Source organism: Chiloscyllium plagiosum, unplaced genomic scaffold, assembly GCF_037043375.1.
Source record: "Chiloscyllium plagiosum isolate Xiang-an unplaced genomic scaffold, Cpla_swu_hap1 HiC_scaffold_36, whole genome shotgun sequence".
Lineage (NCBI taxonomy): Eukaryota > Metazoa > Chordata > Chondrichthyes > Orectolobiformes > Hemiscylliidae > Chiloscyllium > Chiloscyllium plagiosum.
In genome coordinates, this window is record NW_028270174.1 from 49,716,457 (window position 1) to 49,741,631 (window position 25,175).

The 25,175-nt window shown below is 40.9% G+C and overlaps 1 protein-coding gene across 1 annotated transcript; it reads right to left on the reverse strand.

Moving 5' to 3' along the window:
• Positions 1–17,831: 17,831 nt before the first annotated feature.
• LOC122547504 (interleukin-8-like) lies at positions 17,832–22,028 on the reverse strand. Its single transcript, XM_043686114.2, has 4 exons — positions 21,884–22,028; positions 20,090–20,225; positions 19,878–19,961; positions 17,832–18,623 (listed from the first exon to the last, which is right to left on the reverse strand). The coding sequence occupies exons 1-4, from the start codon at positions 22,020–22,022 to the stop codon at positions 18,599–18,601; spliced, it is 384 nt and encodes a 127-aa protein (XP_043542049.2). The 5' UTR covers positions 22,023–22,028; the 3' UTR covers positions 17,832–18,598.
• Positions 22,029–25,175: the final 3,147 nt, after the last annotated feature.

Here is a 25,175-nt window from a genome sequence, read left to right on the forward strand (position 1 = left end):
GGTATAAAAACAAGGTTCACCTTCAGACCGCTCTCTTGAACCCTCTTGGAATTGTCTGAGGCCTTCTGAGGAGAGCAGCATTGCAAGAGGCAGAGATCAGCTGACCATCTAGAGAGAGAGAGCAAGAAAGCAGCTTGGCAGAACCAGGGTCAGAGCCAGAGAGAAAGAGAGTGACTGCGTCAATCTGCAAGACACTCAGGATGTATTATAACCTGAACATGTGACATGGTAGCTCAATGGTTAGCACTGCTGCCTCACAGCACCAGGGGCTGTTCAATTCCAGCCTCAGATGACTGTCTGTGTGGAGTTTGCACATTCTCCCTGTGTCTGCCTGGGTTTCCTCCGGGTGCTCCGGTTTCCTCCCACAATCCAAAGATGAGCAGGTCAGGTGAATTGGCCGTGTTAAGTTGCCTGATAGTGTTCAGGGATGTGTAGGTTAGGTGCCTTAGTCAGCGGTAAATATACAGGTCTGGGTGGGTTACTCTTTGGAAGGTCGTTGTGGACTTGCTAGGCCTGTTTCCACACTGTAGGGATTCTATGTTTCTAAGGGGCCAACCAGGATTAGAGATAGCGTGTTTAATATTTAAGGTTGTTGTAACTTTGTTCCTAATAAAGTTGAGACTGTTTTGCAATGGCACCAGTTTGTTTTCGTAGCAATTTGACCACTTCAGTAGTGTGGGACACCTGGTCAGATCCACTCATAACGTTCTGGTCAGAGTTGTCTAACTTGTTTTGAGTAGGAACGAGACAATACTCCTCTGCCATCCTGCTGTAAACTCTGACTCAAATACCTTTTCCAGAACCTTATCACCATTCCTCCTCAACTCCTCACTAACCACTTCACCAGTGATTGACCTCTCAGCGAGCAAGTGTCGGCTGTCCTGAGGAGATGGTGAGGAATGCAGATGCTGGAGAGGCAGAGTGTGCTGCTGGAAAAAATGCACAGCAGCTCAGGCACGACTTGAGGAACAAAAGAGTCAATGTTTCAGGCAGGACCCTTCATTCAGAACTGGAGAGGTGGAAGGGGGCTAAGAGATAAATAGGGTGGGGCTTGGGGAAGGTAGGTGAGATGGCGATAGGTGAGTGAAGGTAGGAGGGGATTGTGATAGGTCAGAATGGAGCTGGTAGGTGGGAAGGAGGACGGACAGGTAGATCAGAAAAAGAGGGCGGAGCTGAGTCGGAGGGTTGGATCTTGGAGGGGAGGGGAGTTTTGGAAACTGGTGAAATCAGTGTTGAGGCTGTGTGGTCGTAGGCTTCCGAGGTGAAAGATGAGGTGTTCCTCCTCCAGTTTACGGGTGGTGTTGTGTAGGCAGTGGAGGAGGCCCAGAATGGACATGTCATTGGGGGAGTGGGTGGGGGAATTGAAATGGATGGCTCCAGGAAGGTGGGGTTGGTTAGTGCGTACAGACTGGAGATGTTCCTTGAACCGTTCCACGGGTTTGTGCTTGATCACTCTGATGCAAAGGAGACCATATTGAGAGCACCAGATGCATAAACGTGGTTCGAAGATATGCAAGTAAATCTCTGCCGGATTTGGAATGATCCTTTGGGGCCTTGAACAGAGGCGAAGAGGGTGTGTGGGCACAGGTCATGTAGGGTACGATCCCTATGGTGCATAGATAGGGCTGGGGAGGGAAATATATTTTTGGTGGTGGGGTCTGACTGTAGGTGTAGAAAATGGCAGAGCACCAATCCTTTCTCACAGCTGGCACTTTCACCTGGGAGCACAAACTCACAGAACGGTTCAGGGAACACCTCTGGTCTGTACACAGCAACATTCCTCTGATGCTGCCTGACTTGCTGTGCTTTTTATAGCTTTTCCTTATTCACAACATCCTTCCGTCATAACTTTGCACTAAAGCAAAATACTGCAAATATAGAATGCTGACACAAAAACAAAAACAATGCTGAAAATTCTCAGCCAGGAAGGCACAGTTATGGAGAGAGGAACAGTTTAATATTTCAGATCAATAACCTTTTTTCAGCATATGTCATCGTGATGCATCCCTCAATATTTTCCTAACAGCTGTGCATGAGGGAAGGGAAGTTATTTTCACTTCAGCTAGCCAACAAGAGGACATCTCAACTGACAAAGGCAGCCTGGGCAGATCTGATAACCTTTCATCAGAGGCTTGGATAGGTCAAGGACACAACTACAAAACATGGCGTTTGTTAGAAACAAACTTAACAAAACTAGCCAAGACCACCAAAACCAGAAACAAGACCATTTATTTTACGATCTTGCAAGAAAGGGCATCAAATGCAGAAGCTAATGAGCAATGAGCATTGAAACAAGTATACAGTTATAGCTTTGAGCTGCGTGAGGTCATGTCGCCTGACTCCTACATTACCCAATCACCCTAGCTCTCTGCCTAACTTGTGACCTGACTGCCCCGACGTGACTTCTCCTTATCTTGATTAGATTCTACTTCTATCTCCTTGGGCCGTTAGCTGCAACCGTTTTGTAACTATATTAACTGTTACTGTGCTAATGTTTTCTATTGTTCTGCTTTGCTGCCTGCGCAAACTTGTTTTTCCCAGAAGTTTGCTAATCTGATCTTTGCCTGCAACTGCCCTCTATACTTGTTTGTCAGCGCTATGCTTAAGCTTATGATCACTACCCTTTTTGCTACACCTGCAAAAACAACACCCTTCCCCATTTCTCACACGTTGGAGGCAAATCCTCTGTTAGGATCAGCCTTGGTTGTGGGATGGTGTTTGTGAGAAACAAAGCCCACTCACATCAATAATTTCAGTCCGAGACCAAATATCTGAAACAGCAGCGTTGTTTTATTTGTACACCTGCAGGTGGGTGTAATGTCTGACGCCTAGAAAGGCATTGACAAATACACACCAAACCCCAATCAACTCTGCAATTTATACATTTTAAATTCCCATATTTTTGTCTCATTCCACTATTTGTCTCTGCTTCACTTACGTCACTCATTTCCTTAAGACTTATCCCACAACTTCTGTTTATCCTGTCTTGTCCGTGACAAACTCTTATCTCTGACTCCCATAAGGGTGTTTGACGTCAGTCTACCGTAGGTTATTGATTAGGCATATCTTTTCTTCTATCAGCATCTACTTCTATCCAGAGGCCACTTTGACCTCTTTGATTAGGGTTTGTTCCTGTGTCTCCGTGCAAGTGGGGAAACAGATGTCTTCCTGTTTGCCCATACATCCACCATTATTCTGTAATTACGTCTCATGCTAACATATCCTTTCTTTTTGCTGAATATATATTTTCTCATTCCTGTTCTGTATCAGAATTTATAGTTGTAGAAATAACATTAATTCATTTATATCCCACAATTTCCCCTTTTTCTTTTCATTACTATCTGTTATCTTCTGCATTTTTGTCTCTTTTTTTTTAAACATCATTCCCAAAATTCGCAAGCATAATTTCAGAGATTTCATCCATCTTGGTCTCACTCATCTCCTTATTATTTAGTTGATAAAGTTCCTCTGTCAAAGTTCCCCTGAGGGGCATTCGTTTCATCAAAGCTGTTTCAATCAGCCTCTGGGTGAGCCCTCGTATACAGGGTATGACACAACAGCCAATGGCCACCAATACCCCGACTACTACTATCAGGGAAGTAAGGATAGAAACCACCACCCCCTTTTTCTGCTAAAATCATATCAAGGGCTATTCTGTTTTCCCATGCCATCCTACTTGTCGCATCAAGCTGTTCTGATATTCCTTTAACCGCATCTCTTGTATAATTTATAAACCGCTATTGATTATAGAAAATGTAATTTATCCAATCTACATTTTTATTAATTGTTGCCCACCAAAAGAGAGCTGACTCAAAGCCTGCTACAATCTGGTTACGAGCCTTGAATTCATCAGGTACTCCCCTAGGGACTCCTACCGAGTCGAGATAAATCCCGTCATCAAAAGAAGTATCTAACAGTAATCTCTTACCCCTTCCCTTTTTCCCTACTATCTTTTCCTTCTCAAATGCCAAGGTAAATGGAATTGCCAATTGTACAATTGCACATATCCCTTTCCAATCCGGAGGTAGGGTGGGTCTCAATATTTTTCCTCCACAGTACCACCACAGATCCGCTCGGGGAACCTTTAATGCTGAGTCGTTCCGTCCCTTCTCCGTTTCGGTAACATTCTTAATCTCTGTACATAATTTCAGCTCCCCCAAATCTCTCGACCGACTCATACCTTGCCTGTGCACACACGACGTGTGATTTCCAACTGCGGCGGAAAATGTGGGGGGGAGCTTTTACATCTTTCTTTTCCAAGGGAGGGAACATCAGAGATAGGGAGGTACAATTCCTATTATTCCATGCAGTCTCATCCTGGTACAGGGCTATCATACATTTCATGCCCTTCCTGTCTTGCTTCCATCCGAGCGGAAAGGGAGCCATCTGGGCCACTGGCCTACCGGAGGCACATGCATAGCAATTGCTTTTGTTCAGACCTTTTTACAGTATACTTTACCCATTCAACCCAGGCATTTGCATCCCCGTACCCAGTCTCTATCTCGATGGTCTGTTTCAAATCCTTTACCTCTATAATTTTTACTACTTTAGGATCATCGGGAGGGGTGAAAGGTTGTATCTCATTACCCAGTAATTCTACCCATTTTCCCTGTCCTACACTAATTCGAAAACAACTCCTTCCCATTTGTTTTCATTTCAATCCCAAATGTTTCATTTAATTGTATCTCATAAGTGCCACCCCCCGAAACTGCTTCGTGCCATGTGATTTTCCTTATCGTTAAATATATGGGGTTACACTTTTTATCGGGACAATCACGTGCTGGTCGGAAGGGGGCCCGGTGTATTGTGACAAGACCATTATACCAGGTACCATCCCCGAGGCCATCCCCATAGAACTTAAGATGTATCTCTGAGTTGCGGTATTGTCTCTGATTAGCTACATTCCCACAATTTACTAAGCTACATACATCAGTGTCTATTACTTGTGGATTATCAGACTCAGGAACCATTAATAATACATATGAAAATGATATTTGACAAAATCCTAATACCAAGAGGGCTAGCATCATAACTCTAAGCATTCCCAGTATTCTAATCATTATGCTAAAACACAAAAAGGCTTACTATACAATCTTACAGAAATAAACCTGCGCTCGCGTCGCCACTGTATAGTCAATTACTCAAAGTCTCTTTAGTCTGAGTTTCAGCGGGTCTTGCGTTGATTCGGCTGTCCAGACTTCTTCCTCAACTGGAGGGTCCACTGGCCCTTTGATCCGAGTATAATGAGTCCAGCCTTTTTCCGCCATCCTCATTGCCATTTTGGTAGTCAAAAGAGCCTGATACGGCCCTTCCCAGTCTGGCTGCAGCTTAGTCTCTGTCCATGATTTTATTAAGACCCAATCTCCTGGCCGGATGGGATGAACAGCAAATTCAAGGGGCGGAGTCTGTGCCAATAGACCCTGTTTTCTGAGGAAAGATAAAGAGGAGGACAAGCCCAGTATATACTTCTTTAAAAACAAATCTTTAGTTTCGGGAATTGGCAATTCTCCCTGCGTTCCCAGATAAGGTAATCCAAATAAGATTTCATAGGGGAATAGTTCCAAATCTTTCCTCCGCCAAGGGACAAGCCCAAAAGGCATCCTTTAAATCTATCACACTAAACCATCTGTAATCATGAGGGATCTTACTTAATAACGTGTAGGGGTTTGGCACCACTGGGTGCTTGATCTGTACTATTCGATTTAATGTTCTCAAATCCTGCACCAAACGATAAGTTCCATCAGATTTCCACACAGGTAGAATTGGGGTATTATAAGGAGACATACATGGCTCCAACAGTCCATCTTTAATCAGTCCCTCAATTACTGGCTGCAGTCCTCGTTTACCTTCTATGGAAATAGGGTATTATCGTTCACAGATAACGTCTCCTTTCCGTTTTAAATTTATTAAAAGGGGAGGGATCTGTAGTTTTCCACGATTCCCTTCTCTAGCCCATACAATAGGTTCTATCTTTCTCTCTGCATCCTCTGTCAACATCGCCAGTTGTACAACTAATTCTTTTTCCTGAATTCCAATCTCCAGTCCTAAAAGGATAATTAAGTCTCTCCCTAGTAAGTTGCTTACTATATCAGGGATATACAGTAGTTCCCCTGTGACCCTATCCTTAGGACCTTCTATCATCATAGGTTCAAATACTGGAACAGTAAATCCTTCCCCTTTTACCCCTGAAACAAAGAAACAATAATTGACCGTGTCGACATTTCTACCTTCTTTGTTTTAAAATTCAGCGATGACCGTGCCGCCCCCGTATCTACTAGGAAGACTACCTCTTCCCTACAGGGTCCCACCTTCAAGTTTATCAAGGGTTCCTGGTGGGCCCCCGAGGGCAGGAACCCCTGACACCCCTATTCTTCATCATAATTCATAAACGGAATTGCCCTTTCTTCCCTTTATAGATCAGGACACTCCCGCTTAAAATGCCCTATCTTTCCACAATAATGGCATCCTGCCTGTGGAGACTTCCATCTCTGCCCTTGTCACTCAAACCCTCTATCAAATGTTCCCCCTTGTCCTCTCCCTCTCCCCTTTTCTCTCTGTCCTACATGCTGCCCCCCGCTGCTCCGGTTACTCACTATTGGTTCCATTCTCTCCTTAATTACCTCATCTACTGTAGCTACCATCATTTTCGCCTTCTGTTTTCGTCTCTCATCCTCCCTCTTTACAAACACTTTCTGTGCCTCTCTCAACAATTCATCTAATGGTTTTTCGCTCCATCCTTCTATCTTCTGTATCTTTCTCTGTATATCTGGCCATGCTTTTGTCACAAAATGTACTTTCAAAAGACCCTGTGCCACTGGGTCCTCAGGGTTCATTCCAGAGTATTTCCGCATTGAGTCCCTTAATCTTTGCAAGAAAGCTGAGGGAGTCTCATCTTTCTCCTGTCTAACTTCAAAGGCTTTAGTCAAATTCTGTGACTTCGGAACTGCCTCTCTTATTCCTTTTAGAATCAGGTCTTTCAATTCCCTCATTTCTTCTCTATGCTCCAGGTTTTGGTTTTCCCACTGGGGGTCTCTGAGGGGAAACTTCAACTCTCCCTGTCCAGCATCCCCATCTCCAATCGGGTGTTCCCTGTCCCATATTTTAATGGCAGCTCCTCGTATTAGTCCCCTTTCCTCCCCAGTAAATAGTATATTCAAAATAGACATTAATTCAGCCCAGGTATACAGACTGGGCCCCAAAAATTGATCAATTTGTTCAGACAATCCCACCGGATCCTCAACCAGGACCTTCATTTCCTTTTTAAATGTTCTGACCTCCCCACTGGTGAGGGGGGGCACTTACAAACCCAATCTCTTTGTCCCCTATGGGTACCTCCCAAAGGGGATAAGTCGTTACGTTCTTCCCCTTTTTCTTTTTTTTAAAGAAATATTGCAATATTTCTAGCTCCCCATAACTTCAAACACCAATTCATCAATTCATGCTTGACTAACCTTTAAAGCCTGTTCCTAATTTATAAATATATTTATATATATTTACGTTCATTTCTTCAGTATTTAATAATTAAAATGCAAAATGCACACAGTTCCCAATTTTGCAATTCACTGTAATTACCCAGTTTTAGTCCTTTAATTTAGATCCAAAATTAGTTTTCTTAAATAGTCCTGACCAATGATTGCTCAATTACAATACTATAGGTCGTAAAATAATCAGAGCTGCCTTAAAAGAATTTGTCTACTCAAGTTTTTAAAAAAAAACTTCTAATGCATGAACAATGGCTGAATCCAAGGTCACAGATATTAACCATAGAATTTTGCTTTTACTACAATCTAATGTTGAACTGAAACTTCAACTGTCTTCCATAAATCGCTTTTATGTAAAGATAAAAGAGATTAGTTAGAAACTGATAGTAAGGCAGTCATGATCTGTAAAAAGAACAGGAGTTATCATTCTTTTTTTTTCTTCATAATCTCGATAGAATCCTTAACCTTAAAAGAAATCATGTTAAGTTTCGATAACAAAAATCAGATTCAAAACAGTTCTGGAACTCAAGCTCCAGGGAATAAAACACAAACATTCAATCACCAACAAACAAATGTTCACTCAAACCAAATCACAAAGGGTTAAACTTCCTACCAGCTGTACAGCTCTTTCCATTCTCTCTCTCTCTCTCTCTCTCTCTCTCTCTCTCTCTCTCTCTCTCTCTCTCTCTCTCTCTCTCTCACATTGACATATAAACTCAGATATTTACAAACCCAGTCTTCGTCCGATCTGTACTTTGGCCAGAAGACAGCGGGACGAAGAATGGATTCCTTAGTCCATACAAAGCAACAACATTTAATCATCTTTCTCCCTTGTACAAGTATTATTTTGCCAATTTCCACAACATCCTGCCCAAAGGACTTTCCGGAGGAATGTTGTAAGGGACCCCGCCTCCATTTCCATTGCCGTTTCCTTACTTTGTTTCCCCGGAGGCTTTTTCCTTACCCACAGCGCAATCCATATTGAGTTCCTTCGTTAGTCCCTTATTAACTACTAAAACTCAATCCCGGCCACCAAGGCAATACTTAAAAGTCAATTTTCTTACCTTGGTATGTGCACAGAGTTGCCTGGCCCCTTTTGTTACCGTATCTTCTATCGAGCTCCTATCACTGTCTGATTCAGATGTCTCTCTTATAGGATTCACACCAGTCACCAAAGGGAACAGACCAAACCGGGACACGAGACCGCTCCTCAATGGGGAACGGGACGCGTCTTCCCAGTATCCAAGGCCAGTCACTCCCCCCCGGTGATGGAAGAAAATCCCGGACGAGCCCCCAATTGTGAGAAACAAAGCCCACTCACATCAATAATTTCAGTCCGAGACCAAATATCTGAAACAGCAGCGTTGTTTTATTTGTACACCTGCAGGTGGGTGTAATGTCTGACGCCTAGAAAGGCATTGACAAATACACACCAAACCCCAATCAACTCTGCAATTTATACATTTTAAATTCCCATATTTTTGTCTCATTCCACTATTTGTCTCTGCTTCACTTACGTCACTCATTTCCTTAAGACTTATCCCACAACTTCTGTTTATCCTGTCTTGTCCGTGACAAACTCTTATCTCTGACTCCCATAAGGGTGTTTGACGTCAGTCTACCGTAGGTTATTGATGAGGCATATCTTTTCTTCTATCAGCATCTATTTCTATCCAAAGGCCACTTTGACCTCTTTGATTAGGGTTTGTTCCTGTGTCTCCGTGCAAGTGGGGAAACAGATGTCTTCCTGTTTGCCCATACATCCACCATTATTCTGTAATTACGTCTCATGCTAACATATCCTTTCTTTTTGCTGAATATATATTTTCTCATTCCTGTTCTGTATCAGAATTTATAGTTGCAGAAATAACATTAATTCATTTATATCCCACAGTGTTCAATAATAATCGGAATTTGTGAGTGGTGAAAATAGTCTGTTTATTCAGCAATATCAGCACAAGGTCGACATGGCAATAGAATCCCGAAATACTGTTCTTGCAAGAGCCCCTTAATACACAGTTCTTGCATATACAATATTAAAATTCCATTCAAAGGTTTGAAGGACTTCTGTCCTGGGAGACAGCAGATGGGTTAAAACATGTGCTAACTGCTGACTGTTAGTTCTGATGAGATTAATGGTATCTGTCAGGTTTGCTTGTGTAATCGAGAGGTGTCAGTTCCTTTACTTTTAAATTAGTAAATGTTAGTAAAAATACTAGGCCTATATGCTCTAAATAAATTAGAAATCTCACTAAAAGAATAAAGTATATTAAACTAATGACTGTAACTGGGTTGTGAGATTTATTTATTATTTGTTCGTATGAGTTTCACTCATTCATACAATTTCATGCAAGCGCTTTTTTGTCAGGTTGGTTTCTGAAAGGAATAATGGCCCAGTTAAAAGGTATTTAACTGGTATTCAGGTCCAAGAGATGGTTGGTAAGGGCTGATTAATATTATAATGTTTTGACTTGATGAGGATGGTATTGTTCTGTATGCTGATAAGGTGTGGAAATGCAAATTTGGGTTTGAAAGGGTTGTTTTAACTTTGAAGATGACAACACCGTGGTTTTGTGAATGAATGAATGAAACTGTGTTAGAGTAAATAACGGGTTAGTAAAGGATGATGAATGAATTAACGGGAACCTGGTATTAATGAATGTAGCGAGCTGATGAGTGGATTAATAAAGATAGCCACATAACACAATATCCCACTCTCACCTAAAGTCCTTGTTAGGCCTGTGGTATCAGCCAGTGCGGCTAATTCCATTAGACAACTTGTTGGCCTGATCAAGCTTCACCCCTAACACTGTAAACATCTAACAACAAGAAGCCAGACTGCATTTGACTGAAATGCCTCATGAGCTGATCGACTTGGAGAGGCATCACACCTAAAGCTCTTACTATTTGCCCAAAGAACCCCCTTCCATATGAAGGAGCCAAGTAACTGGAAAAGTTTGTAAAAGTTACACACGTTTCCTGTTTTATAGCTAACAATAAGTGTCAGTATTTACTGTGGAGAAGGACTTGGAGGCTAGGAATCTTTGGGAAATAAATATTGATGTCTTGAAAATACTTCATATTATGGAAGAGGAGGTGCCAGGCATCTTAAAATGCATAACGTTTGATAAATCCCTGGGACTTGATCAAGTGTTTTCCAGAACATTGTGGGAAGCTAGAGAACAAGTTACTGGGGCTCTTGCTGAAATAATAGTGTCATCCATAGCCACATGTGAGGAGCCGGAAGACTGGAGGTTGGCTAATGTGCTGGCATCATTTAAGAAAAACTGTAAGGAGAAGCTAGGGAACTTTAGACCAGGGAACCTTACGTCAGTGATGGGTATGTTATTGGAGGAGATTCTCAAAGGCAGGATTTACATGTAATCGGAAAGGCAAGGACCTATTAGGGACAGTCAGTATGGCTTCGTGCATGGGTAAATCGTATCTCACTAACTTGATTGAGTCTTTGAAGAAGTGACAGAGAAGATTGAAGAAGAAAGAGTGGTAGGTATTGTCCATATGGATTCAGCAAAGCATTCAACAAAGTTCCTCATGATTATCAACAAGATTAGGAAGGTTAGATCACTTGTGATCCATGGGCAGCCAGTCAACTGGATACAAAATTGGCTTGAAGGTAGACGACAGGGGGTAGTGGTGGAAGGTTGCTTTACAGACTGGAGGCTTGTGACCAGTGGTGTGCCACAAGGATCGGTCCTCTACTTTTCATCATTTATATAAATGATTTGGATGTGAATATAGGAGGCGTGGTTAATATGCTGATGACACAAAAATGGGTGGTGTAGTGGACAGTGAAGAAGATTGTCTCAATGGGACTTTGATCAGATGGGCCAATGGGCAGATAGAGTTTACTTTAGATAAATGTGCAGTGTTGGGTAAGGCAAACCAGAGCACTGGGGAGTGTTGCTGAACAGCGATCTAAGGCTACAGATGCATATTGTTTGAAAGCGGAAGCCAGGGTGGTGAAAAAGGTACTTGACATGTTTGCCTTCCTTGGTCAGTGCAGTGAGTGCAGGAGTTGGGAGGTCATGTTACAGCTGTATAGGACATTGGTGAGGCCACTTTTGGAATACTGTGTGCAATTCTGGTCGCCTTTCTATGGGAACGATGATGTTAAACATGACAGGGTGCAGAAAAGATTTACAAGGATATTGCTGGAACTTTGAGCTATAGGGAGAGGTTGGATCGGCTGAAGAGCCAGGAAATACACCCTGTTCTGATGCACCCCATGTGCAAAGTGGCCTGGCAGCAGCATTGCAATGTGCAGTGCTGGTGATTCCCAATGTGCATGATTGAAGCGCTGACCTGTATTAAAAGTAAGTCCCAGTGTGTCCTGATGATATGGTGAGGGATGGCGCTTTCCCAATGCCACCTTCCCCAGATGGAGGATGCAGCCATTTACTGGCCATGAAGACTATATCCTGGAGTCCTTGGGAATGTTGGCTTTTAAAGCTTTCCCAATCTTCTAGTTTCCTGCTGATCTTGGCCACATTGTTTGCCTTCTGTTTCAATTTGATAGCCTCCCTTGTTTCCTTAGACACTCATGGCAGATTACCCCTTTTCCTACAGTCCTTCCTTTTCACTGGAATATACTTTTACTGAGGACTTTGAAAAATTGCTTTGCAAGTTCTCCACTGCTCATCAACTGTCCCACCATAAAGGCTTTGTTTCCAGTCTACTTTAGCCAAGTTCTCCCTCATCCTATTGTAGTGTCCCTTGTTTAAGCACAGGACCCTGATATTGGATTTTGCTTTCACATTCTCCATCTGTATTCTAATTTCAGCCATAGTGTGATCGCTCCTTCCAAGAGGATCTCTAATGATGAGGTCGTTAATTGTTCCTCTCTCATGACACAGGACCAGATTTGGATAGTTTGCTCCTTCCTTCCATTACATACTGTTCAAGAAAACTATCGTGGATACATTCAACAAACTCCTCTTCAAGGCTACCCTAACCAAGCTGGATTGACCAATTAACATGTAGATGAAAATCCCCCATGATAACTGCCATACCATTTTTACAAGCATTATTTATTTACATAGAACATAGAAGAATACAGCGCAGTACAGGCCCTTCGGCCCTCGATGTTGCGCCGATCCAAGCCCACCTAACCTACACTAGCCCACTATCCTCCATATGCCTATCCAATGCCCGCTTAAATGCCCATAATGAGGGAGAGTCCACCACTGCTACTGGCAGGGCATTCCATGAACTCACGACTCGCTGAGTAAAGAACCTACCCCTAACATCTGTCCTATACCTACCCCCCCTTAATTTAAAGCTATGCCCCCTTGTAATAGCTGACTCCATACGTGGAAAAAGATTCTCACTGTCGACCCTATCTAAACCCATAATCATCTTGTACACCTCTATCAAGTCACCCCTAAACCTTCTTTTCTCCAATGAAAACAACCCCAAGTGCCTCAGCCTTTCCTCATACGATCTTTCTACCATACCAGGCAACATCCTGGTAAACCTCCTCTGCACCCGTTCCAGTGCCTCCACATCCTTCCTATAGTATGGCGACCAAAACTGCACACAATACTCCAGATGCGGCCGCACCAGAGTCTTATACAACTGCAACATGACCTCAGTACTCCGGAACTCAATTCCTCTACCAATAAAAGCCAGTACGCCATATGCCTTCTTCACCACACTATTTACCTGGGTGGCAACTTTCAAAGATTTGTGTACATGGACACCAAGATCCCTCTGCTCATCCACACTACCAAGTATCCGACCGTTAGCCCAGTACCCCATCTTTTTGTTACTCTTACCAAAGTGAATCACCTCACACTTAGCTACATTGAACTCCATTTGCCACCTTTCTGCCCAGTTCTGCAGCTTATCTATATCCCGCTGTAACCTGCCACATCCTTCCTCACTGTCTACAACTCCTCCGACTTTCGTATCATCCGCAAACTTGCTCACCCAACCTTCTAACCCCTCCTCCAGGTCATTTATAAAAATGACAAACAGCAATGGTCCCAAAACAGATCCTTGCGGAACACTGCTAGTGACGGCACTCCAAGATGAACCTTTGCCATCAACTACTACCCTCTGTCTTCTTCCAGCCAGCCAACTCCTAATCCAAACCTCCAACTCACCCTCAATGCCATACCTCCGTATTTTTTGCAGTAGTCTACCATGGGGAACCTTATCAAACGCCTTACTAAAATCCATATACACCGCATCTACTGCTTTCCCCTCATCCACCTCCTTAGTCACCTTCTCAAAGAATTCAATAAGGTTTGTGAGGCATGACCTGCCCTTCACAAAACCATGCTGACTATCCTTGATCACATTATTCCTATCCAGATGTTCAAAAATCCTATCCCTTACAATTCTCTCTAAGATTTTGCCCACAACAGAAGTGAGACTCACCGGCCTATAGTTACTAGGGTTATCCCTACTCCCCTTCTTGAACAAGGGAACCACATTTGCTAGCCTTCAATCTTCTGGCACTACTCCTGTAGACAATGAGGACATAAAAATCAAGGCCAATGGCTTTGCAATCTCCTCCCTTGCTTCCCAGAGAATCCTAGGATAAATGCCATCAGGCCCAGGGGACTTATCTATTTTCACCCTTTCCAGAATTTCCAACACCTCTTCTCTACATACCTCAAAGCCATCCATTCTACTTAATTGTGACTCAGTACTCACATTGACAACAATGTCCTGTTCCTGATTGAATACTGACGAAAAGTATTCATTCAGTGTCTCCCCAATCTCTTCAGCCTCCACACGCAACTTCCCACTACTATCCTTGACTGGACCTATTCCTACCCTAGTCATTCTTTTATTCCTGACATACCTATAGAAAGCCTTAGGGTTTTCCCTAATCCTACCAACTAAGGACCTTTCATGTCCCCTCCTTGCTGCTCTTAGCTCTCTCTTCAGGTCCTTCCTGGCTACCTTATAACTCTCAATCGCCCCAATTGAACCTTCAAGCCGCATCTTTACATAGGCCGCCCTCTTCCCTTTAACAAGGGATTCCAATTCCTTATTAAACCACGGCTCCCTCCCTGACGGGCACATACTTATCAAGGACACTCAATAGTTGCTCCTTGAACAAGCTCCACATATCAATTACACCTTTGCCTTGAAGCTTACTTTTCCAAGCCACACATCCTAAGTCGTGCCTCACATCATCATAATTTCCCTGCCCCCATCTATAACTCTTGCCCTGTAGTGCACACTTATCCCTCTCCATCACTAGAGTAAAAGTCACCGAATTGTGGTCACTGTCCCCAAAGTGCTCACCTACCTCTAATTCTACCACCTGGCCTGGTTCATTACCCAGAATCAAATCCAGTATAGCCTCACCTCTTGTTGGCCTATCTACATATTGTGTCAGGAAACCCTCCTGCACACATTGGACAAACACTGACCCATCTAATGAACTTGAGCTATAGCTTTCCCAATTAATATCAGGAAAGTTAAAGTCCCCCATAACAACCACCCTATTACTTTCACTCTTCTCTTGAATCATCCTCGCAATCCTTTCTTCTACGTTTCTAGGACTATTAGGAGGCCTGTAAAAAAACTCCTAACAGGGTGAGCTCACCTTTCCTATTCCTAACCTCAGCCCAAACTACCTCAGATGGCGAGTCTTCATCCATCGTCCATTTCTTTGTTTATTGCTTGCCCAATGTGATATTATTACTTGGTGGCCTATAGACTACACCTATCAGTGACATTTTCTTCTTAGAATTTCTAATTTCCACCCAAATGGATTCAACCTTATTCTCCATAGAAACTATATAATCTCTCAACACTGCCCCGATATCTTCTTTAAATATCAGAGTTATAGAACCTCCCTTACCTTCCTGTCTATCCTTCTGGATAGTCTGATCCCCCAGATATTTAACTATCCATCGTGACCATCCTGTGACCATGTCTCCGTAATGGCTACTCAATCATGAACATTCACAATGATTTGTACCGTTATCGACTTTGTTACGAATGCTACGAGCATTCAGGTAAAGTGCCTTATGCTAGTTTTCATACCCTCATGATTTCCAGCATCTCTAATAATATCTCCTGAGATATCCTTCTTTTTTACATCTTTCACAGTCTGCCTTGTAGTTAAACCCTCCTGCACACATGCTAACCTGCTGCCTACCTTTTTATTTGCCATCATACTTCCTGTTGCTTTCCCCTTCCCTTCCCTCCAACTCAATAGTTTAATGTCCCAGTGACCAACCTAGTTATCCTTTTCGCTCAATCACTGATTCCAGATCAGTTCAGGTGGAGATTGTCTCATTGGTACAAATCCCTCCTGTTCTGAAATTGATGCCGATGCCCCATGAAGTGAAACCCTTCTTTCCCACACCAAACCCTTCCTATTCATATACCCACTTTTTAAATGTTGCAATTGTAAGCAACCTCTACCACTTCCTCTGGTAACTCATTCCATGCAAGCTTAGCCCTTCGCATTAAAAAACGTTGCTCCTTAGGTCCGTTCTAAATCTTTCCCTTCTCACCTTAAACCTTTGCCCTCTAGTTTTGGACTCTCCCACCCAGGGAAATGAACTTGGCTATTCAACTTATCCATACCCCTCATGATTTTATATACCTCTATAGGGTCACCCCTCAGCCTCCGACACACCAGGGAAAATAGCTCTAGTCTATTCAGCCTCTCCTTGAGGCTCAACCTTGCCTTTTAGCAGACAGGTAGCCAGGTAGCTTGTCATGTTTGGCAGGAATGAACTGTCAAGGGAGGCAGTCAGAAGGCTGGTCTTTCATCAGTCGGGAGAGGTGATGAGGCGTCCTGTGTAAATGAGTCACAAGTGCAGACGGAAGAACAATTAATGGTTTGGGTGGAATAGGACGGGCAAGAACCCATAAGGAAAGATGCCATTTGTGATATTGAGAATGGTAGACCATGATCTTTGTTGTGAGATGGATGCAAGGGCAGTGAGAGTGAGAGTGAGGTGGCTGTTATCCTTGCAGATTGCAGAAGGCTATTAACCTTTTTGTGGCATTGCTGCACATTGCTCCAGACTGTGGGGAAGCAATAGTGTATTGGCAGTGCAACTAGACTAGCAATCCAGAATGCCAGGCTTTAATGTCCCTGAGTAGGTGTTCAAATCCCATGATGTGAAATCTGAATTCAACAGAAATCTAGAATAAAAAACATGACCCTAATGACAATCTGTATCCATTGTTGTGAAAACTATGGTGGCTCAGTGGTTAGCACTGCTGCCTGACTGTGTGGAGTTTGCCCATTCTCCCCGTGTCTGCATGGGTTTCCTCCGGGTGCTCCGGTTTCCTCCCACAGTCCAAAGATGTGCAGGTCAGGTGAATTGGCCATGCTAAATTGCCCGTAGTGTTAGGTGCATAATCGGAGGGAAATGGGTCTGGGTGGGAGGGTCAGTGTGCACTTGTTGAAACGGCCTGTTTCCACACTGTAGGGAATCTAATCTAATCTCAAAATCAATCTGATTTGGTCATGTCCTTCAGGAAAGGAAACCTGGTGGCCTACATGTGACCCAAGGTCCATGTCAACGTAATAGACACCTAACAGCCCACGGAAATGGGCAAGCAAGTAACTCAACTCCAGGGAAATTAGGGGCTGGACAATCACTAACCTAGCCAGTGATACCCACATCTCATTGCTTTAAAAAGGCAATGTCTCAGGCTGGCAGTGTTTGATGTAGTGTACAGCGAGGGTTTAAATTCAGCACCTACAGCATAAATGCAATGGTGAGTGCATGGCAGCATGAGAGAGCTGTGTCATTGAGTCACAGTGGGTACTTAATGAGATGAGCAGCAGAGAATTATGTGGAATAACTCACTCACGCTCATTGAGTGAGACCCTCCACGAAACTCCCCAAAACCGACAATTAGCTGATTTTTAATAAACTGAATTTCTAAAGCACTTTTCATGATGATAGAACCTCCTAAAATACTTTAGCCAATGAATTACTTTTGAAGTATTGTTCACATTGTAATGTAGGAAATTGTGGCAGGTAATTTGACACAACTGACAAATAGCAGTGCGATAAATGACCAGGTCATCTTTTTAGATGTTTTATGTGGATTTGGCCAGGGCACCAGAAAATTCCCCAGATTTTTGATTCATGACATGGACCCTTGCATGTCCATGTGGGAGAGCAGACATGCACTTGGTTTAATATTAAATTAGAAGGAAGGTCCCCCTGTCAGTACAACACTCCCTCAGTGTTGCAATGAAGTGTCAGCCTAGAATATGTTCCTGTTTCTGGAAGGGGCTTGAGCCTATGGTGTCTCTTAACATTCAGTTGAATTCTCATTTCAGACCTGCTCCACGATTTGGGTAGAGACAACAAATTTGATGTATAAGATATATGTATATAAAATTATTTTATTTAATTTTAAATATTCATCAATTAACAATTGCTATTAAAATACAATGTCTTTTTTTCACGTACACATGTTTTTATTTCATAGAAAAATATAAAAACATAGAAAATTGACACCATAAATAAATAAAAGACAATTTAAATAAAGTACAATAAGATTTAACATTACAATACAGACAACATATCATGTCAAAATTGTAAACTTCATTTCCACTGAATCTTATATTAACATGTAGCATGTGACAATATGATAACAGGATAAAAATTGTAGCATCTTAACTGACCAGCAATTTAACAGCAGATTTTCTAATCTCTTGGCGTTATGATACAGATTAATGAACTCTTAGTGAAGAGAAGATCTAAGTCCTGAATTCCTGACAGGGCATTAGCAAAACACACTGGATGAACGGTTTATGTAGCTGCTTATTATTTCAACCACTACTCCATTTCATTGTGAATTATTTCAGCCCTTCACTGAAGAATCTCCACAAGCTTTTGAGGTACCACATCCAATTCTTCAATAATAAAATTGTTAAATAAGTTAATAATTAAATAAATATAACAAGGATTGGCTAGGTAGACTAACTCCACATTGAAATGATTTATAAATACACTGTTTTTCATCAGTCATACAGTCACTTGCTGAGATCTACAACAGGCTTGAACATGATGGTTAAACAAATTCCTGCAGTTGAACAGTGTCTCAGCATAAATATGTGTCACATTCTTGGCAGTCAAGTCTTTGGGCTTCTCTCAGTGAGCTTTATTCTTCTTGGAACTATACAAAATACAGAAATAAATGCAAAATTACAATCAATTATACTGCAACATATTCCAAAGATATTCAAAAAAGCAATCCACTTCTTAAATTAATATTTTAAATAATGTTTCCTGTACTAGTTCACTAGAACATAAGTACAATGCTGATCAGTGATCAATTTCAGATTGAAAAATGAATTGAACTAGCATCACCATACTTTTATGCAAAGAAATGTTTCCTAACTTCTCTTTTAAATGACTCAGCACAGATATTAAACTTTGCCCCTTGTCCTAGATCATCCCACCAATGAGAAAAGATTTTCTATTGACTTCACAAATTTCCTTCAAAATTCTAAATTAAAATGTTAATCAGACTATCGCTTAACTTTCTTTCAATAAGAGAATACAAGCTCAATTTCTGAAGTCTCTTCCATTAATCAAACGCTTGGAGTTTAGCTGATAGAAGATAAGGAGCAAAATGTTGTTCAGTATGTTATTGGTCGGTTGGATTGAGGAAGAAACAACGAAATGTATTTTCACCTGATGAAAATTGCGGAGATGTAAAGCTTTTTCAAATCAAGCAAATAAAGGTACACCAAAGCACTTTGACAATATTAGCATAAATTGGATCTAAGCCAGTTTTCTACTGTACACAAAGTACTGTAATGGGAATGGGTGTATGAGAAATGGATCAGAATTACAATCACACCACAGAAGGTAACCTGCTGAATTTCAGTTTAAGACACATTGCCAGCTTAAAAAAAGGCTTGCTGTTCAAACGGTTGATGAAATACCTGAGGAGGCCCTTTTTGGGGTTTAATCTGGAAAGTTCTGTTTACATTGTAATTTCCCTCCCTCACCACTGTACAGAATGAATGGTTTGAACTTAAGGTTTCATTTGTCCAATATGCTTTCTCTGACCACTGCATTTTGTTCATTTCAAGTTTTCTAATCTCTTTTTTGCAATTGTAAACTATAATTTTATCAATTACTTGTCAAATCAATAATACAGACTTTCACCATTACCAGTTAGACAGTGTCTGATGAAGGAAGTTATTAGCTCTTCAACAAAATCTGCCTGATTTTCATTTCCCATGATCAGATGGGTTCTCTAATAGTAGTTCAATTTGAATTTTTGGATTACTGTCCAGACAGTGAAGATAAAAATCTATCTCATATATTAAGTCCCCTCCTTCCCTTTGTGCTTATTGCTACGTTTTGGAGAGCTAAGGTAGATATATTGCTTTCGCACAAACTGCATTTCAAAGCTTACCTATTGATCATGATATCTATGATCTTTTTCACCCAAACAGCATTAGGATTCAGACACACTGATGCACCACTTTTAAGGGTTGCACTGAAAGAAATGAAGAGAATTATTTAATGTTCTTGTTATTTACTTGCAATTCAAAAATGAATAAAAATCATTTAAATTTGTGTACATACACAACTGGTTTATCTATAATCAATGTTATTGAAACTTACATGATTTCAACAGTTGGACAATGTGGACCACTTGGAATGATTTCAATATTCTCCATGTGGTTTGGATGGATGAATTTGGAGTTTGTTTTAATGCATTGGCATCGCAAGCTCACTGCTGCGTGTCTAAGAGATGCAGCTGTGGGAAAAACAGAATGCAGAAAATTAATATTCGTAATTTTAGTTGTTAATGTATTTTCCTTATAGATATAGCGATATTCTTAGACAAAGTGATAACTCACTGCTAGAAACTGACATTTCAAAGTTCTCCATGGTAGTATAGATGCGAACCAATTATTAGCCTTTATTTTTCAGATCATTGAGCATTAATCATTCAAAGTGACAGTCAAAGAATAAAGTTGTTGCCTTTGGGTTTGATGGTGGTAACTTTGATCCCCAAATCAGGATTTGACTGTGCAATATATGGCAACACATCAGTAGACTAATGAAGAAATTCAGCCAAGATAGTAAACTGAAACTTTTTGTACTCTTTTTATGAGAATTTGAAAAGGGGAGGAGAGCTGGTGTTCTGGAATGAGGAAATGAAAATGCACCAAGAGGCATAAAGTACACATGACCTGGAAGTCTTTAATATTGGTAATGTTTACCTGCAGGAAAACTAAAAATTCGATTGCCTAATATGTTATTTCTTCACTTATTTTGCAAATTTCAGCTCTGTATTAGAAATTCTGTCAGGTTAATGGGATCCTCGCAGTAAAAAGTTAAGTTTCAATACTTGTCATTCAGATATCTGTATAAATTGGCTATTGTGATCCTCACAAATGTTTCCTTTCAGTTGTCCAGGAGTTAGTCCGATTAACGGTTTGGTGAATCAAAGCAAGATACAACTAGGAAACTGTTCTATTCGAAATTAGTAAGCATGCAGAGTAATCACATTGTCCTCAACTAAACTTCATCGGGTAAATAACAAAATAACATCAAGCTTGACTCTTCTTATCTATTAATTGGGATTACTTTGCTTTGACATATATGTCTCTGAAATGTGAGCAGCTGTCTAGCCTGGGGAGAAAGGTTCTCCTTAAAGGAGGTGTGTTTTCATTCCTGCCTTGTGAAACATCCATTGTTAATAATACTCTTCAATGTATTGCCTTCTGTTTTGATCCTTGAGTACATTGGTGTTGGGGTCAGTTCCTACACTGTCCTTTATTCACTGTCCAGGTCAAAAGAGCTGCCAATTGATATGTCTAAAGGTGTGCCACCCTAATGGTTTCATACTGAATAGTATTACCTCAATATAATAAAGAAAAAGGTTCCAATTTTAATTATAATTTTAATAAATGTTGACAGTACAAAATATATTGCACCTTATCAATTCACTTGAAAGGCTTTCTTTATAGTGATGGTGCTTCATCAAAGGTGCTACTGTGACTTAGTATCTCAGCAACAAAAACACGAGGCTGTTTATGAACACTTTTGAACATGTTTCTCAAGTTACAAACTGCCGAACGATTCCCTAGAAATAGCTTATCCAGTTTACATTGAACAAATTATTGCTCCTAAAACATCTAATACTTCAAGTGTAAGTCTTATCTAGTATTATTTGCATTCACCTGTGAACTTATGCAATTCGTATAAGTGTCAATTCAATCTAATATTGGCAATCTCCCATTTTAAATATGTTACAAGTTTGATCATTTAAAACTACAGATTGCACACAAACATATTTCAGTATCTTAGCAACTTTCTAATTCAGACATCAAAGTCAATTATTTATACAAAATGTGCTCTATAAAATATTACTACTTTATAAATGCTTTAAGTCAGGGTGTTTGTTACCTTCTGTAGAAACCACATAAAGTACGAAGAGAGTCAAGACGGCAAGAGTAACTTTGCTGTTCATTGTCTTTTCTTGTATGATGGTCTTAATATTGTTCTTGTTGCTGCGCTCTGCTGCTGTTGTATCTAGCTCCCCCATTGCCTGGTGTCTCTACTTATAACCAGAATTCAGTCATTCAATGATGTGATGTAACTTCCCAGGAATTTCCCAGTGTTGTGAAATACAAACTTTCCACGTGTTTGATAGGCACAAAACCATTCCACACATGTAAACTATATTATGTGTAAACTTTAGGGAAAAACATGGTTCAAATGGATTGCTTCAAAAATGTATACAGAAGAAATCTATTTCCTAAAGCATTTAGTTTTTTAAACTTTGGTTTTTGTTTTACACATAATTAGCTAAAGTAGCTGTAAATTGTTGTGAAAAATCTTCTTAAAAACTGTGATGGTAAGACTGGCAGTATGATATAAGTATTAATGTTGTAATCCAGTGAGGATATGTTTAAAGCAAATGTATATTTGTTATTGTATTCCTGACATATGTTTGTATCTAAATAATACCATTGGTTTCCACAGAATGTAAACACTGATAATTCCAAAGATTTACACCAAAGTATTTTTGTGAATGAAATCAGTGGATGAAAGCTGAATGTATTGATATGATATTCCTCCAAAAGTCCACTAAAATAGTAGACTCGATAATAGAACTTTTGAGGGCATTGCCAGTTGGCTGGGAACCAATAAAGTGAGGGAAATGATGTGGATATTTTTAGGAGAGATCAATAATGGGAAAAGTGGCAGACAAGCTGCCTGCCAGGATTCCTATTGAGCTACTTAAGGGCCTCTCCATTCCTATGCTGCCATTTTCCCAGCAGCATGGGCCTATAGCTGCTTGAGGAAATCGCCAAGCAAGATCCTGGTGGTTAGTGCAGAGGTGAGTGCCAACTGTTTTTGAGAATTCTGTGACCCAATGAGAAGCCATCCCTCCTGAGGGCAGCTGCCATTTTCCATGGCCTCAGCGCTGCCTGTTGTCAGTGTCTCCTACCAACAAAACCAGGCAGGTAGGCCCTAGTGGCCTGAGACCTCCATTTGAGGGCACTCTGCCATTGATGTACATTCATTTTACAGATACAATTGCCTCTGATTGGGTGTCCTAGTTAAAGGGTAGCAATGCCAGCAGGAGTCACCTGGAGGGCTGGCACCAGCAAAGTGCAATCCTGGCTCCTGCCACCTCTTCAAGCAGGATCAATGAGCTCAACCTTCAGCCCTGGCAGTGGCACTCTGCTCCCTGCAAAAGATCTCAGCCCAATAAGATTTATGTGAAATATGTAAAGTATTTGTGTTGTCTCCTTCAAAGGCTTGTGTAGTGCAAGAGACTTTCAGAAAAAAGTAGACAATTAATAGATAGTAGGTAAAACTAGATAATAAATAGATACAAGGTAAAAGTAGGAAAAAATGTGTGAACATAGTAAGCCAGTCAACTCCTTTCTGTCCAATATTCCCACTCCTTTGGACGTTGTTGGAAATTGTGTCCTTTTAAAGTTGATTTTTCTTTCTTGTATTTCCCACCTAGCACAGAATCTCCTATAACTGCAATTACAGAAGGTATCTGCTTTTCCCAGACATAAACACTTCCAAATAAACAAGCGCAAAACGAAGTTACAGTCAAGATCGCAAGGATCACGAGGTCACTGTGTTTCTTTGCATTGACATCAAAGAATGATCTGACTTCATTTGTATCCTATTTCCAATGTAGTGTTTTGGAAAATAAAGGTTCTGTTTCTAAAAACTGATAAAAACATACCTTTTGATGAAGGAAGACAAGGGGGAAACGATTATCCTCATGTAAGTAGTTGTTTTGTGTTCATTGGCTAGAAGGATTCAAATCCCTCAAATACGCTATGACACTGTGTATTGGCATAATATAAACCACTAGCTTCTAGAAATAAAGATTATCAACAAAGGTCATTAATTATCAGGCAGTTCTTGTGAGAGATTTGTCCTTGTCAGGGAGCTGTCCTCTTCAGTTGGAAGATGGACCAGCAAAGATTGAGTGAAGATCCAGGAAAGAGATCCCTAACATTTCAGCTAGAAAGCAAGATGCTGCTTCACAACATTGTTAAGATGGGCTTGCTGTGTACCTAATCATTCCTGATGAAGGGTTTTTGCCTGAAACGTCAATGCTCCTGCTTCTTGGATGTTGCCTGACCTGCTGTGCTTTTCCAGCATCACTCTCTTGGCTGCTGTTCTTTCTCTGGTATCATTGAACCATTTTCAAATGTCCTGGGTCACATACTTTTTCTGTCTAAGTAATAAATGCATCATACATAAACTCCCGTTTCTTAACAACTTAATAAATGATGTGAAAATTCCTATTCCATTACAGAGTCATAGTCATAGAGATGTACAGCATGGAAACAGACCCTTCAGTCCAACAAGTCCACACCAACCAGATATCCCAACCCAATCTATATCCCCAAAAACTAACAGATCTCATTCACAACTTGTTACAGGTGAAATAGGAGCTAATAAATTTGCTTGAGTAGTTGAATGACCTGCAAGTGAGTGTCATGGATATTGGCAAGACATTAATGAACAATGAGATCTGAAGTTACACGTATTGCTAACATTATTGAAATGAAGTAAAGGCAAAATTCTGAAACATCAATGCAGCTACTGCTTAACTCTCAAATGGTAAACACAAATGGCATAAATGATGATAGAATCATGTTACGAATAATTCCAAACATATTTTATCAACATTTAACCAGGTATTTAACGACACTTATTTAATCCAACTTTTAGTGCCTAATAGGTTAAAAGTTAAATTTTTTTGAATCTTTGAATCATTTTGGTTTTGAATCATTTATGTGTCATATTGAATGCAGCGATCTGATTGACAAAAGACCAATTTCAACAAACATGATTAAATTGCTAAACATCTCAACACCAATGTTTGTTACACAATAACCTGAAACTTCCACCGAATGCTCCATAATTTAACTGTGAGGAAAGTGCTTTCGTGACTAAGCTCACACAGAGCCTATTTCCAAAAGATCAATGATAAAACATTGTAATGCATAAGTTTCCTTGACCTTTTCATTGAATTGCTACAATGTGGAAGCAAGCCATTCTGCCCATCAAGTCCATACCAACCCCCCTACATTGCCCATGGCTAACCTAACTAGCCTGCACATCCCTGAACACCATGACCAATCTATCTAACCTGCGCATCTTTGGACTGTGGGAGGAATGCACACACACAGGTAGAATGTGCAATCTCCACATA

Excerpts from the sequence above, each read along its gene's own strand:
- LOC122547504 (XM_043686114.2), bottom strand. The coding sequence starts at position 22,022 with ATGGGGGAGCTAGATACAACAGCAGCAGAGCGCAGCAACAAGAACAAT. Across the intron at positions 20,226-21,883 it reads TTATGTGGTTTCTACAGAAG|CTGCATCTCTTAGACACGCA; the intron begins GTAACAAACACC and ends TTTTTCCCACAG. Across the intron at positions 18,624-19,877 it reads ATAGATATCATGATCAATAG|TTCCAAGAAGAATAAAGCTC; the intron begins GTAAGCTTTGAA and ends TATTTTGTATAG.